This window comes from Cheilinus undulatus, linkage group 5 (genome assembly GCF_018320785.1).
Source record: "Cheilinus undulatus linkage group 5, ASM1832078v1, whole genome shotgun sequence".
Classification (NCBI taxonomy): Eukaryota; Metazoa; Chordata; class Actinopteri; order Labriformes; family Labridae; genus Cheilinus; species Cheilinus undulatus.
The window spans coordinates 15103752-15118901 of record NC_054869.1 but is presented as its reverse complement, the minus strand read 5'-3'; the positions used below and the strand labels follow the sequence as shown (position 1 = coordinate 15118901).

At 40.1% G+C, this 15150-nt stretch overlaps 1 protein-coding gene across 10 annotated transcripts in view; it reads left to right on the top strand.

The window, feature by feature from the left end:
- The window catches only part of sorbs3 (sorbin and SH3 domain containing 3), a 40454-nt gene that overhangs the window by 12011 nt on the left and 13293 nt on the right, over positions 1-15150 (top strand). For 7 of the 10 annotated variants that reach the window (XR_005991951.1, XR_005991950.1, XM_041788573.1 and 4 more), the window contains exons 2-9: positions 2346-2415; positions 5083-5274; positions 5462-5534; positions 7061-7197; positions 7362-7425; positions 10069-10104; positions 10193-10280; positions 12680-12788. Coding sequence is in view for 8 of the 10 variants with exons in the window: in XM_041788573.1 (XP_041644507.1) it covers positions 2392-2415; positions 5083-5274; positions 5462-5534; positions 7061-7197; positions 7362-7425; positions 10069-10104; positions 10193-10280; positions 12680-12788 (723 nt within the window). In the remaining 2 variants the exon portion in view is untranslated. The remainder of the gene's footprint in view (positions 1-2345; positions 2416-5082; positions 5275-5461; positions 5535-7060; positions 7198-7361; positions 7426-10068; positions 10105-10192; positions 10281-12679; positions 12789-15150) is intronic. The other 3 variants (XM_041788579.1, XM_041788574.1, XM_041788577.1) reach the window with 2 other exon arrangements.

Genomic DNA, 15150 nt, shown 5'->3' with positions numbered 1-15150 from the left:
ACTTAGATCTACAGAGTCTAGGGTTGCAGGGATGCAGAGCTGTACTATAACTCTGGCTTCCATGCTAACACAGTTATTATGAGCCCATTAGTTGCTGTAAATGAGAGCTGCCTGCTGCATATAGTAGCGGAAATGTGCTCCCTCCTTTCTCCCCACGTCTTTGATGTCAAACAGCAGGCCTGATCTGTTTCTCGGATGTGCCATTGATTAGAGCCTGGTCTCCATTTTCAGTAGCAGACCTCTGTCATCCAGCTCCTCTCCATCCAGCTTATTACAGCATTGAGTTACGGGGAAAAGTGAAGTGGGCAAGTGAGTCACTCACATTGTTTTGGGTGGGATTTTCCTTGGAAACAGGTCAGTGACGTTGACTTTCCATCTTTGGAGCGCTGGGTGGATGGGAAAATAGAACAGCTGGAACGTTGTCTGGATGTAAAATGAGATTTATGATGGAGGGGCTTCATGGGACCCCACACAACCAGGATCCGAATGGTTTAAGAAGGGCAAGAGCCTAGATTAAGAATAACAATGCACAGGTCAGTTTCACTGACATTTGTTCTTATTGCTTGAGTTAACTTGTGGGCATTGTCATTTATTTGTAGATATATTTACAACCCCATTTCCAAAAAAGTTGGGGCGCTAAATAAAAACAGAATGCAATGGTCTAAAAATCTCATAAACCCACATTTTATTCACAATCGAACATAAACAACATGTTGAAACTGAAACATTTTACAATTTCATGAAAAATATAAGCTCATTTTGAATTTGATGACAATAGCCCATCTCGAAAAAGAAGGGACAGGGCAACAAAAGGCTGGAAAGTAAGTGGTGCTAATAAAAAAGCTGGAGGAGAATTTTAAGACTAACTTGATAATTTGGCAACAATTCAGTAACATGACTGGGTATAAAAGGAGCATTTTGGAGAAAGAGTGTCTCTCAGAAATAAAGATAGGCAGAGGTTCATCTGTGAAATACTGTGTACAGTACACACTGTATTATAATATCAATAGATTCAGATGAATCTGGAGATATCTCTGTGCACAAGGGACAAGGCCGAAGGTCAGTATTAGATCTCTATTAGATTGCCCATCCAGGTAAAGAAGAAGCCATATGTGAACACAATTTAGAAACACAGCTGTCTATTCCAGACCAAAGCTAATTTACAATAGCCTGAGGCAAAATGGAAAACTGTTCTGTGGTCTGTGTGATGGTTGAAAGTTGACACTTATTTTAAGAAAACCACAACATGGACCATCCAGCTTGTTATCAGCACACAGTTCAAAAAGCCTGCATCTCTGATGGTATGGGGTTGCATTAGTTCCCATGGCCTGGGCAGGTTACACTCTGGAGAAGCAATATCAATGCTGAAAAGTAGATAGAGGTTTCAGAACAACATATGCTCCCAGGTGAGCATATGAAGAGTCCAGGTGCTGCCTGCAGTCCATACTTTTCACCAGGAGAAAACATTTGGTGCATCACAAAACAAAAAGTGTGGCAAAGAAGACCCAGGACTGTTGAGCTGCTAGAATCCTACATCAGACAAGAATGGGACAACATTCCTCTCTCAAAACTCCAGTAACAGGTCTCCCCACTTCTCACTATAATAGACATTTACAGACTGTTGTCAAAAGAAGAGGGGATGCTACGCAATGGTAAACATGGCCCTGTAGTTACTTTTTTGAGGTGTGTTGCTGCCATCAAATTCAAAATGAGCTAATATTTTATATAAAATGATAAAAGTGTCTCAGTTTCAACGTCTGATATGTTGCTGATGTTCTATTGTGAATAAAATATGGGTTTATGAGATTTGAAAACCATTGCATTCTGGTTTTATTTGCATTTTACACATCACCCAAACTTTTTTGGATCTAGGATTGTATAAGTTGTTCTTTATAAAGTGTCTCTAGGATCTGGCCTCTTTGGGTGACCTGTGCGTCTGGGGCTGATCTGTTTTCACTGAAATGTGGATGTAATTGTCTGACTGCTGCGCTGGCTTTGTTTGTTTCCTTCCATAATGAGTCCATATTTTTCCTCCTGAGTTATGAAAGTATGTTAAATTTCACATAGTGGCTCAGATTTTTTTGTCTTTGCTCAACATCCTGGTCTGAAGCTCTATTTAAGGCTCTGTTGGAAAAAAGTGATGTCACTTTTTTCATTTTTTCTGTGGTCGCAGGCAGCTGTGGGATTGAAGCAAGCAGGGAAACAAGTGTCAAAGCAGACTTTCCAGTGATTAAATCTTAATACTATTGTTTTTGGGCTTTAGTTTTTATATCTTAAAGTTATGAAGTTTATTTTATTAGTTTTGTTTCACTAAAAATTGTTCCCATCTTTATATATCATTACAGATTCTCCTGATGTTGAGCCCAAGAGTTTGAAATCATCACTCCAGGAATGACAGATCACATGCAGTCTCAGGTAAAGGCTTTTATATACACTGTAATCAGAATTACTATACATCCAACCATTGCAAAGAATGCTTTCAAAGTTCACCATCTTTCATTTTTTACAGTGTTCCTGAGAATATTAAGAACAGAGTACAGGACATTTCTCCATTGGAAAAAGTACAGAAAAGAAATATTTTCAACATTTTCTATACTTAAATACTTTCCAGTACTGTGTAGCTATTTAAAACCAACAATACAATCACTGTTGCTGTAATGATCCACTGTAGTAAAAAGACTGGGATGCATGATACTATTGGTATTATTTTGATATCAAAATAAATCTGTATTTAGGTTTGTTGTATGACAGGTCACTGTGTTATGAACCCCCAGGTCAAATTTCAGTCAAATAAAACATCTCTAAGTTATAAAATTAAGCTTCAAAACCATGAAAAATGAGGCAGTAAAATCTGCTCCAGGATGGTGTGGGCGTTTCTGTTGAGTGAGCTGAGGCCCCGCCCACTCAGGAGAAACATGATCCTCTTACATTAAAAAAATGGTACAATCTGAATTGAGGAAAGCACTCCGTCTCTTGACCTTTTGTTGACCTTAGAAGAAGAGACAAAGTCCGTTTTCTGCCTCAAATCTCTGTTATGATACTTTAAATGATCCATAAACCACTGTGGCTGATAGATTTGGCAAATTTACCTCGGAGTGAACATTAAAAACAGCATTTAACTGACTGTTCACTTTCAGTAAAGGCAGTTACATCAGCTAAGAACAGACTGTACTGAGAAAGAACTGTTCTGTGATTTTATATTAGAGTGGCGGGGTCATTCCCCACTTTCACGTTACAGGGTCTTTAAATATCGGTATTAGTATATGAACATTTCTGCCAATATTTACAGCCAATTTATCGGCTGTACGTATTAACAAACATGAGGGAAAGGTGGTTATCTAGGGCACCACACACTCAGAGGGGCCCACTGTGAGCCCTGAACATTTTAAATAAAGCCTCAAACATCAGACTACCAGACTGTCGACTTCCCTGCTCCTCTCTTACTTTTGCTTGGCTCGGCCTCTCTCTGCCCAGGAGAAGCTTTGTGTTTTTCACAATATAAAAGGTGTGTATTTATATACAGTCTCTCAGAAGTTAAGATGAGCAGAGGTTCACCAGTATGTTAAAAAAAAAAGTGCCTGTGGAACATTTTGTTGAAAAATGTTCCTTGAAGTAAAATTGCAAAGGCTTTGAATATCCCACCATCTACGGTACAAAATACACAAAAGATCCAGAGAATGTGGAGAAATGTCTGTGCACAATGGACAAGACTGAAGGTCAATATTGGCTGCTTGTGGTGCTCGGCCCTCGGTTGGCTCTGTATTATAAACAGGCATGATTCTGCACTGGACATATCTGCATGGGCTCAGGAACACTTGCAGAATTCATTGTCCATCAGTAAAGTTTGCCACAAATGAAAGTTAAAGAGGTCTTCTCTGGGCCAAAACTAATTTAAAAGGACTGAGGCATAATGGAAAACTGTTCTGTGGTCAGAATGTGGTCAAGATTTGAAATTATTTTTCAAAACCACAGACGCCTTGTCCTGTGGACTAAAGAAGAAAGAGTACAACATCACTATCTTGGAAGTGATAATGCTTTTTTCCAACAGTTTTACTCTCAGTCTGTAGATGAATATGGTCAAAACAAAAGACTTTCTTTTATGCTACACCAGCTTAACTACGTCATCTTTACTGAAACTGATTTGTTGTCTCCTGCACTCTGCTTTTCTCTCCGTCTGTCTGTATTTATCATGCAGCAGGTTAAGTAAGGGTCTGTAGTGTGATTAGGATGTGCTAGTTTGATTGATCTTGACTAACACTGTAGTGTTACCTGAAAGTATCTAGAACCGCTGGTTAAGGCAGAGTGATGGGCATACACATTGTGAATGATGATGTTTAATGCTCAGTGGTGAGTCGCTGTTGAATAGAACAGCATTTCCAGCTCCTGAATAACTGCTTTAGTCTCAAATGAGTGCTTTTGGATCAGCCAAATCAAGGAAAAACTCTCTTAAGTGTCACTCAGGCCAGTCTACTCCATGGTCTCTGATACATTCCTTCACTACAGATAACAGTTTTATCATTACTAAGAGGCACAGGGTCTTTCCCATGACCCCCAGCAACAACTCAGAGGGGACCAAAGCACCTGATTCATGCACACAGAGGAGCTGGACGCACAAAAAAGATCACCATGGATACCACAAGACTGCTGTTAACCCTGCTGGACTTTGAGGTCGACATCCTCAGCCCCTTCCCCACCTCTGTGGCCCCAGCCCCGCCCCCTCTGGCTGCAGATCAGGGAGGCCTGCTGAATGGGGAGTTAATGGGCTCATAATGGTCCTCTCCTGTTTCAGAGCCCCCTCCCTGCACCTTCAATGAGGCCTTTCTGCAGTTGTGGCCAGAGAGATGATGAAGTGGGAGGAAAATCACATCCCACTGCTGCTGCTTTAAATAAATTAGGGGCCTTTTCATCAGAGACCCCCCTACAGAGGCCAGTTATTCTCTGGAGAACAGCCTGGCAGCTAACAAGTTCACATGACCTCCCCCTAGAGAGCGATGTTTACGCAGGCCGACACACGGACATGACAGGAGCAAAGTGCACACATTGTTTTTGTTCATCCATATTTCTCATTTCCTCTGTGTTCAGCAAGGCACGGAAGAGGTCGGGGATCAGAATGGCTCCCGGATTATCTTCTCCGGGGAGCCTGGAGGTTCCTCTGATCAGCAACAGATCCTGACGTCTCCAGAGCTGACCCATGAGGTGGTCATCTCACCCGGGCTCCCCACACCTCCTCTCAGCCCTTATCGCTCTGCAAGACTGCCATACACAGACGGGAAGGTATGCTCAGTGATGTCCTGCAAAGTGGTTTACAGCAAGGCTGAGGTTGAAGGGAGGAATTTGGTAAACAAGTGCTCCTCCCTGTGGAAAAATGATGCATCACAGGCTTTAACCTCAGCCATAAACATGTTTCTAAATCATGATGCAGTTGTCAGATCGCTTTTATTATAATTCTGCTTTTCTCGAGGTCATGGAAGTGAATGGAAATGGACCAACAACTCTCAGCTTTGGATCTTACTACGGCCCCCCACAGTCTACAGGTAAACTATTATTATTCACCACATAATCTGTGGATAAAAAAACAACTAAAGAACATGTACACTATACATCTAGTTATTTTAGATTTTTTAAATAGCTGAAAAGGCAAAATTCATATCATAAAAGAGGTTTGTGACCTGAGCAAAAATGGAATGGGATGGTAACTATTTATTAGTTGTACTTTGCTATTTAAGGTACTTTCAGAAATCATAAATGGTATTACCATAAATATGGTACATATTAAGCTAAAATCACTTTTATGGCTTTCCTAACAAAATATATGCCCCTGGTTTGTCCACAATCCCCTTAAGCACCAGAAAAATCCATTTCCTCCCCCTTACTTTTCTCCACCTTTCAGAAATTGTATGCTAGAACAAGTTCTCAGATATTCTCCTCATGATGTCATGTGGGGAGTTAGCACTGCCCCCAGGTTCAGTTGGCCCTCCTAGCCTGGAAGAAAGTACCGCCCTCCTCTCCTGATCCTGAGCTCACTTGGCAGCTAAGAGGAGGAACAGGAGAGCCATATTCATTTCCTGAGAGGGGCGGGGTCAGGGGCGGAGTCAGACAGCTCAGTTACATTTAAAGCCACAGACACAGAAACAGCTTGTTCTGAGCAGGGCTGAAACAGATCTTTTAAGACATGCAAAAAGCCAATACTGGAGTCTTTTTTCAGCAACAGACGTCACAGGCATGTTTTGGGGACCTCTGTGACCAATTTAAATGTGTCTTGAAAGGGTAAAATATGCCCCCTTTAAGGTCATGTAGTTAGGTTGTGTCCCATATGCATGGGTGGCCCAGGTTCAGGCATGGCCTGTGTTTCCTTTCCAGCATGTCTCTCCCCCAGTCTCTAATCCAGTGGCAGGCAACTAGCAGTTTAGGGTCCACATGTTTTTGTTCTTATTCTTGAATTTTATGTAATGAAGGAGAAAAGCCGTGACCCTCCTGGTTTGCATGGCGAACAATCTTAAGAAGTAGCTCGTGTAGCACAAACCAGAAAGGCCACTTCATACAGCTTTTCTCCCTAATTATGAGAAATTCATCAATGAAATCAAAATGGGTCCTAGCTATCAGTATGGGGGTCCTCAGTTTAAAACAAGAAGTAAGCCACGGATAGGTGGATCTGAGCAGCCCTGGTCTCTATTTGTCATATTTTGTTATTCTTTCGATTGAGGGCCCCCTGGCAGAGGAATTTACATACTATGTGTTGAACATGGTTTTAAACTGCTCCAAATTAAAAGCCACATTACACATCACATTATTTTCCTTTTGAACACACATTTTATTACATGCAAAATGAAGTTGATCAGTGATTTGAAGTGTCAGCTGTAAAAGAGGGTGAACACAGTTAAACTATTATTTTTCTTGTCTATCATTTGAATTGAGAGCAAACCCACCATTAAGGATGATAGAGCTGTTTTGTCTGTGATAGAAAATATCTCAGGCATCTCTGGGATTCATGCGGTGGTAGTGATCATGTGGTAGAGTTATTAGATTATTGAAACTTTGGTATTATTGTGTTGTCTGTAAGCAGGCAAGCTGTCCAATGGTGTGCAGGGCCCATCCACTTTACCACGCAGCTGGACTCCCAGCAGAGAGGAGAGGCTCATCAAGTTCTCAGGAATCGGTCCTGTGGATGAAACTGGGATGCCCATCGCCTCCAGATCGGTAAGGCAAACATACTTAAACACTTGCTTTAAATATTGTATTTCTTTATTGTGGACATTCCCGTGTGCATTTTAATGACCTGACCTGCTCTCGCTATACCCAGTGTGCTGTTTTTCGCAACATTTTCTCACCTCCTGCACCCTGCCCTCTTTTTCTTAAACCAGAGTGTGAACAAACCCAGAGACTGGTACAAGAGCATGTTCAGACAGATCCACAAGAAGCCAGAGGGTGAGTATGCTCCTCCTCCTCCTCTCAAAAGCACAGCAGCAGGGAGAATTTCTCTCTGTCAGTGTCAGGTATCTGTGAGGTGATCCAAAAAACAGATTACTGCAAAGCAAAATAAGACATGATGAAAGAGCCCTGAAGTGTTATGTCATGTCTACTTATTAGCTCTGACAATAATGCAGCCTCTTATCTCAGCCCTGCAATCCTGAATCTAGCTCTTCATTTGTCTCCAGTACAAATTGTGTAATAGAAAAACATTCCCTGTTATTTGTGGGGTTAATAACACCATCGGCGCACTAAGCCTGTTTAAATGGCATGTGAAAGAAATGTTTTAACTGCCTTTATGTGATGTGTTTTCGTAGGAAACACTGGACTGAGATGTGCAATTCATCAGGGTGTTATTAATGTTAAAGGATGGAAAACACTGTATTTCCAGGATACTTTTGGATGACAGTATAACAATGTCAAATAGATATTAGCATGATAACAGAATTTGTATATTGATGGTTGTTAGCTGGTCTATCCTTAGAACTCACCACCACCTCCTTAATGAGAAATTATCAACCAAATTTTCTAAAATTTTAACCACTCAAATTTATTTAATGATAAATGCAGCAGTTTGGACCTTTGATGGAACAAAACGTGATAAAACAAAGGGACATGACTAAACAAATGTGTTTAAAACCACATCATTACTGAATTTCTGGGAGGACACGTATGCACATTTTATTGCTCTGTTTCCTTTGACAAAGTTCTGCTTTTGGTTGTTTTTTTAGAGATCTCTAGAAATTAACATGTTAATCATGGGAAAACCAGTTCTGTTATCCTAGGATAATGAGATAAAAGAAAGTCGAGATCTTTAAAAAACGACCCAAATTTACTTCTAAGAGATTCTTAGAACATTCCCCTTCTTGTTTCAAACCATTTCTGTGTAGCTCTCACTGTCTGAAGAAATAATAAGAAGAAATCTTCTCCAGTGCCTTAGTTCTCTTACAGACTAAGTAAGACTTTCCCCCAGGATTTATATCTGCCCCATTCATTTTACCCTCTACTTTTACAAGCCTGCCAGGGCCAGCTGCCGAGAAGCATCCCCACAACATGATGCCGCCACCACCATGCTTCACAGTGGGGATGGTGTGCTTGTGATTATGTGCAGTGTTTGGTGTCTGCAAAACAAAGCGTCTCCCATATGCTTTTTTGTGAACTCTTGTCTGGATTGGATATGACTTTTCTTCAGCAGTGGCTTTCTCTTTGCCACTCTCCCACAAAGCTTTGACTGGTGAGTCAAGGGAACAGTTGTTGTATGCAGAGTCTCTCCCATGTCAGCTGCTGAAGCTTGTAACTCCTTCTGGGTAGTCGTGGGTGTCTTGATGGCCTCTCTCACTAGTCTACATGTTGCACAGTCTCTCCATTTGTGAGGACAGTCGATCAAGGCAGATTTACACGTGCCATATTCCTTCCATTTCTTGATGATGCATTTAACTGAGCACCAGAGGATGTTAAGTGACTTGGATTTTTTTTTATCCATCCCATGACTTAAACTTTTCAATAACCCTTTCTCTGATTTGCTTGGAGTGTTCTTTTGTCTCCATGGTGTAATGGTAGCCAGGAATACTGATTCACCTGTGACTGGACCTTCCAGACACAGGTGTCTTTATACTACAATCATTTAAGACACATTCATTGCACTCAGGTGATAACCATTTTATTAATTGTGAGACTACTAGCACCAGTTGGCTGGACCTCTGTTGAACTGGGTCTCTTTAAAGGGGGTGAATATTTATGCAGTCACTTATTTTTATCATATTTTTTTGTTTGACTGTTTTCACTTTCACATTAAAGAGGTTTTTATTTCACTTGGTGATGAAACAGATGAAGATTGATACTGATTTCTTTTTATTACCTTTAAAAGCGAACCAGACCATCAGTGACTAGATCATTCTAATTAGATAATTTTAAAACACATATCCACTGTCTTGTGGTAGGTGTCAGATGAGATTGTTAACGGCATACTGCCTTTTTACGCCCTTTTTATAACTTTTACCATTGAAAATGTTCTCAAAAAGAGATTTGTGAAGTCAGTTAGAAGGGGTTTTTCTTGGGGGAACAGTAAAAAACACTTTTTACAACACACAGTCAACAAAAGAGGTAGTGTTATTAGTTTGTCTGCATATGGTACAAAAATCAACAGAAACTTAGTGCTCCTAACAGGAGCTTTAAAACTGCCTAAAAGTGTTGTTTTCCCCCATTAGTCTCTCTCTGAAATCAGGGAATTTAGAATTCTTTCTTTATATACAGACCAAAAAGCCTTTATAAAGCTCTATTTTTAAGCTTTTTGCCTTTATTTGGAGAAGACAGGACAATAAATATTGTTGGAAATTAGAGAGAGAGCATGGGGGAACCTTCATACTTTTGACATGACTAACCACAAGGCCACCTGCACTCCACCAAAAAGAATTTTGACAGCCACTATTGAAACAGCTATTGCTTCTATGAAAATCTCACGGCAAAAAACAGTAGCCAAATTGATAAAGGTTATCTTTATGTGAGAAGAATTAGCTATTAATCTAATATTCGGTGTGTTTATGTAATATAAATGAGTGTCAAAGGTCTAAAGAAGTCTCTCTTTTGTTTCTTCTGTCACAGAACCAGAGGATGATTCAGATCGGTGGTCAGCTGAATGTAAGTGAATCCACCACAGTCCACATTGTTGGGTACAGTTATGTAACGCATTTTTCACTAAAGACTGATCTGATTCTCTGACCTGCAGGCCCCCAGCTTTCTGCCAACACAGAAGAAAATAATGAAGCAGACAAGAATCTCTTCAGACTAACACCGTATGGAGCTCTACCAGACTGGTGAGTTTGTTTTGATGTGACTGATTCGGGGTCAGCGGGGTAACTTGGATTACTGCATCGTGCACAGGTTAGAAGAAAGAAGCAGCTGTCAGAAACACACAGGCAGATTTACAACCAACCAGTTTTACAACTTAAGGCGTTTTATTAAAATCTTGTGCTAACATGAGCTGCATTTTAATACATATTTTGGTAATAAGATTAAACCTAGAGGCATTTAATGACAACACGCACACAGGAAGGTAGGTGGGAAATAAAGTTGCTACTTGAAGAAGTATGAGGAAGTTGAAACCACTCTCACCTTGGATCTCTTAAAATGCCTGATTAAATAGTTAAAGGAAACTGCAGTTAGCTTAGAAAAAGGTTGAACAGTGAAGGAAGCAGCTGGCATGGCTTTGCCCCTTTGCTCCTTTGGGTATCTGCTGAAACATGACTGACAGCGGTCATTTATGAGTTACAGAATAATTCGTTCGGACACAGCAAGCCTGTCTGTTTCCTTCAGTGTTTCATATTTGTGCTTAACTAAGTATAAACTTGCTAGCTAACTTTGTGTTCAACAAGACATAATGTGTTCATTCATGATTCTCAGAGTAACCTTTTCTTAAGTCTTAATTTTTGTTACATCACTAAAAATCTGTTTAGCTAGTTTTAGTCCCATCTTCATGGAAAAAGGTAGTCGAAAAGCTTTTCTACTCATAGTTTTTAGTCAATGAAATTAACACTGATTCAAACTTTCTATCTAGCTTCATGCTAAACACAAAAAATCTTTTGTATTAACCTTTAATTTTCAGTAACTATATTTCTAGACTTTCTAGAGTTTTTGTTATGTTTGGACACAACCAGCTTAGCAATTTTTTTTATGCTAGCCAAGCTAGCTGTAAACTGCTGAACTAGCTTCACATTTGGTGGAGAGTTGTACCAGTCTTTTTAAACCTTACTGTGCAAGAAGACACAAATTAACCAGAATATTTAAGGCAATCTGTAACATCCTTAAAATACAGCGGAGGATTAGGGCCAAGGGCGAAGGAGAGAATAATGAGTGCACCTCGAGAATGAATTAGAAATTATGAGAATAAACTCTGCATTTTGGGAATAAACTTGAAAAACAGTTTAGAGAAAGTTAAAATTTTGAGATGAAGGTGTAAACTGTATTACAGCAGATCTTGACTGTCACTAAAAAATGCCTTGTATTGATGAATCTGTGAAACTATTAGGAGTTTTAAAGATCCATCAATGTATATTAATGATCAGTTGGTTGACTAATTATCCAATCAGATCAATAGAAAGCCAGATCCTCTTTTTATATTGTCACATTTCAGGTGCGCTTTTATTTTGAAATACCTCACACATGTTGACAATTTCTGCCTACCTGTAAATCCTTAACAAGCTACTTTTAGCAACATTTGCTTACAGTTAGCAGCTGAAATAAAGAGAATATCCACTCCTCTCTCGGCTGTGTGGACATATTTCAGACAGACTACACCAGGACGGTCTTCTTGCCATATTTTGCTGACTACGTCTTCATTTATTATCCATAAACCACCACCTTATGAGATCATTTATAGATAAAAACCGCCCTCCCCTTGAAAGTGGTGTCTGATTCAGGCTCTGCAGATAAACAGAGAGGGAAAAGTCGTCTGCCTTCATTACACTTATTAAATTCTGCGATCTTATGTTGGCCTTATAATAAAAGTATTAGCTGTCTGATCTCAACATAGTTCAAGCAGGAAGGCCATTCTCTTTCAACCCCCCTTGCCCCTTTCTCTCTTGTTATGAGACTGCTTATAACAGAGATCAGCCATTGGACTAAAACTTTGCCCTAACCTCTCCATTAATCCAAACCAAGATTGGAGTAAATCAAAAATAATGTAAATTCATCACTATTACATCACATGTCATGGATCTCATTATAATCTCACAATGTGTTGCAAACTTACACATTAAGTATATGCTACACTAATAGACTCCTATGTAAAGTATGAATGACGATCTCTGGCCATGGAAGATGCCATAAAAATCACTAAACATCAAAACTAATATTAAAACACACACCATGTAAAATCATACTCATTCAGAAAAGCCAGTAAAACTCAAAGTGACCTGTCACTGTCAAGAGAAATAACCACGTGCCTTTGTCCCTACACTCTTTAAAGTTTTGCTCTTTTTAAATATTTTGTAAAAGAAAAAAAGCTTTTTAATTTATGAAGTGAATGTTCAATGATTCATCTCATATCCTTTTAACTCTGGATGTGATGTTTGTTATGAAAAACTAAAGCTCAGACCAAGAAGTGAAGGGAAAATGTGTAGGACGGACAAGTTTGGATCTGTTGCTACAGGTTCTCACAATGAAGCCATGATTAAGTTGCTGTCCATGTTGTGTGTGTTGGGGTGTTATGTTTCAGGAGTGAGGATGTAGAGAAGCTGTCAGACCCAGAAAAGCAGCACCGTCAACCTAGGAGCATATTCGACTTTGAGCCCGGAAAGAGCAGCGCTTCAGAGAGCCACAGCCAGGTACAAGCTCACAGGAGTAAAACTCTGATGCTTGAATATTTCTTTACCCTACACATTTCTCCTGCATTGTTGCTGCCTCTAATCTCTGGGATTCTTTGTGCTGTTTTTCAGTGTTTTCCCACTCTGGGTCTTAAGAACAGGTTTAAGGAAAGGCACCTTTTCTTAAAGGATTAGCATCAAATTTCACCTTCTCACGCGAGGACATTTACGGTCTTCTTGCAGCTCCAACATGTGCACACTTTGTCTTTTATTCAGACCACCTGAAAGGCTTTTACTGATCAAGCTTTTAGATAAGAAAAGGCTGGATCTGAGTATTTATGTTGGTGTTGAATTGAGAGTCAGTGATTTACAAACTGCCGAAGCCAACACCTGACTCCTGTTTATTCACTGCTATTGTCAAGATTTATTGTGGTGTGTATTGTGCACCATCCAGGGAAATTTATAAAAGAGTGAGCAACCGATAAAGTATGTCTTTGTGTTTAAACACTCCCCGTGAGTAACAAAGTGCTTTCTCTAAAGTTTTTATCCTGTGTAACAATGTCCCAGATCTGGCTCAAATTGTTTCTTGTGTCTGCGCCTGTAGAGAAAAGGAATCTTTGTTTCCACTCCCCCACGGGAGCTGAGGTGTCTTGTGATCCGTATTATGGTGTTAACCTCTTGTGGTGTTTAATGGCTCACAGCACGGAGACTTATTTCATTTCCTCTACATGACAGCGGCCTATGTTCAGTCCCCTGGATAGTTTAGAAAAGCAGCGTGCAGACCATATCAGGTGTTGAGCTGCTTCATGGTGACAGTACAGTCTAGGATTGTAGTGAGGAAGAATCCCAGCTGAGGGGAAGGATTTGGCATTCAGAGAGACATTATCAGCCAAGGCTTTACAGAAAAAAGAAAAAGAAACAGGGGGTCTGAGGTTGTTGAAAGCAGAGCCTTTTAAAGTAATACCTTAGGATCAGATGCTCATTTGGTATTTAGCATTTAAAAGAAAGAGGTCGAAGCAGTACAGCCACAGTGCCTATAAAACATATTCACCTCCTTGTATGTTTCAACCTTTATTGATTTCGTAAATAAATTATTGTCGGTTTATTTATATAACAAAAAATTACAAAGTAATGTCAATTAAACAAAAATATGCAATTTGAGACTGTATAAATATTAATCCTCTTCAAGTCAGTATTTAGAAAATGCAACTTTGACTGCACTCTCAACACTGAGTCTGTGTGGACTGGTCTTTATCTGGACAATTTTAAACCAAGCTCTATAGGTTACATGGGAATCGGGCGTGAACAGCCCTTATAAAGACCAGCCACAAATTCTCTATTGGATTGAGGTCTAGGCTTTGACTCGGCCGCTCCAAAACATTCACCTTGTCTTAAAACCATGTCTTTATAGCTTTTGCGGTATGCTTTCAATCTTGTCTTGTTGGAAAATAAATCTTCTCCCAATCGGTTGTTCTCTTGCACTCTAAATAAGATTGTCCTCCAGGATATTTTGCTGCATTAATTTTACCCTCTGCCTTTACAAGCCTTCCAGGGCCGGCTGCTGAGAAGCATCCCCACAGCATGATGCTGCCGCTGCCATGCTTCACAGTGGGAATGGCGTGTTTGTTGATATGCATTCTTTTGGGTTTTTGGTGTCCGCCAAACATAGCGTCTTGTCTGATAGCCAAAAAGCACCATTTGGGTCTCATCAGACCTAAGAACTGTTTTACCCTCTCCCATGGAGTCTCCAGCATGCCTTCAGGTGAACTCAAGTTGAGATATGATCTGAGTTTTCTTCAACAGTGGCTTTCACTTTGTCACACTTCCATTAAGGTAGTGAAGAACCTGGGCAACAGCTGTTGGATGAAGAGTCTCTCCCATCTCAGCTGCTGAGGCTTGTAACTCATTCAGAGTAGTCATAGGTGTCTTGGTGGCCTCTCTCACAAGTCTCCTTGTTGCATGGTCATTCAGCTTGTGAGGATGGCCTGATCTAGGCAGATTTACACGTGCCACATTCCTTCCATTTCTTGATGATGGATTTCACTGAACTCTGGGGGATGTTCAGTGCCATGGGATTTTTTTTATCCATCCCATGACTTAAACTTTTAAATAATCTTTACTCTCAGTTGCTTGGAGTGTTCTTTTGTCTCCACAGTGTACTGGTAGCCAGGGATACTGATTAACCAGTGACTGAACCTTCCAGACACAGGTGTCTTTATACTAAAATCTCTTGAGACACATTTACTGCACTCAGGTGATCCCCAATTCACTAATTGTGAGACTACTAGCACCAGTTGGCTGGGCCTCTGTTGAATTAGGTCAGTTAGTTTAAAGAGGGTGAATGTTAATGCAATCGCTTATTTTATATTACACATTTTTGTTT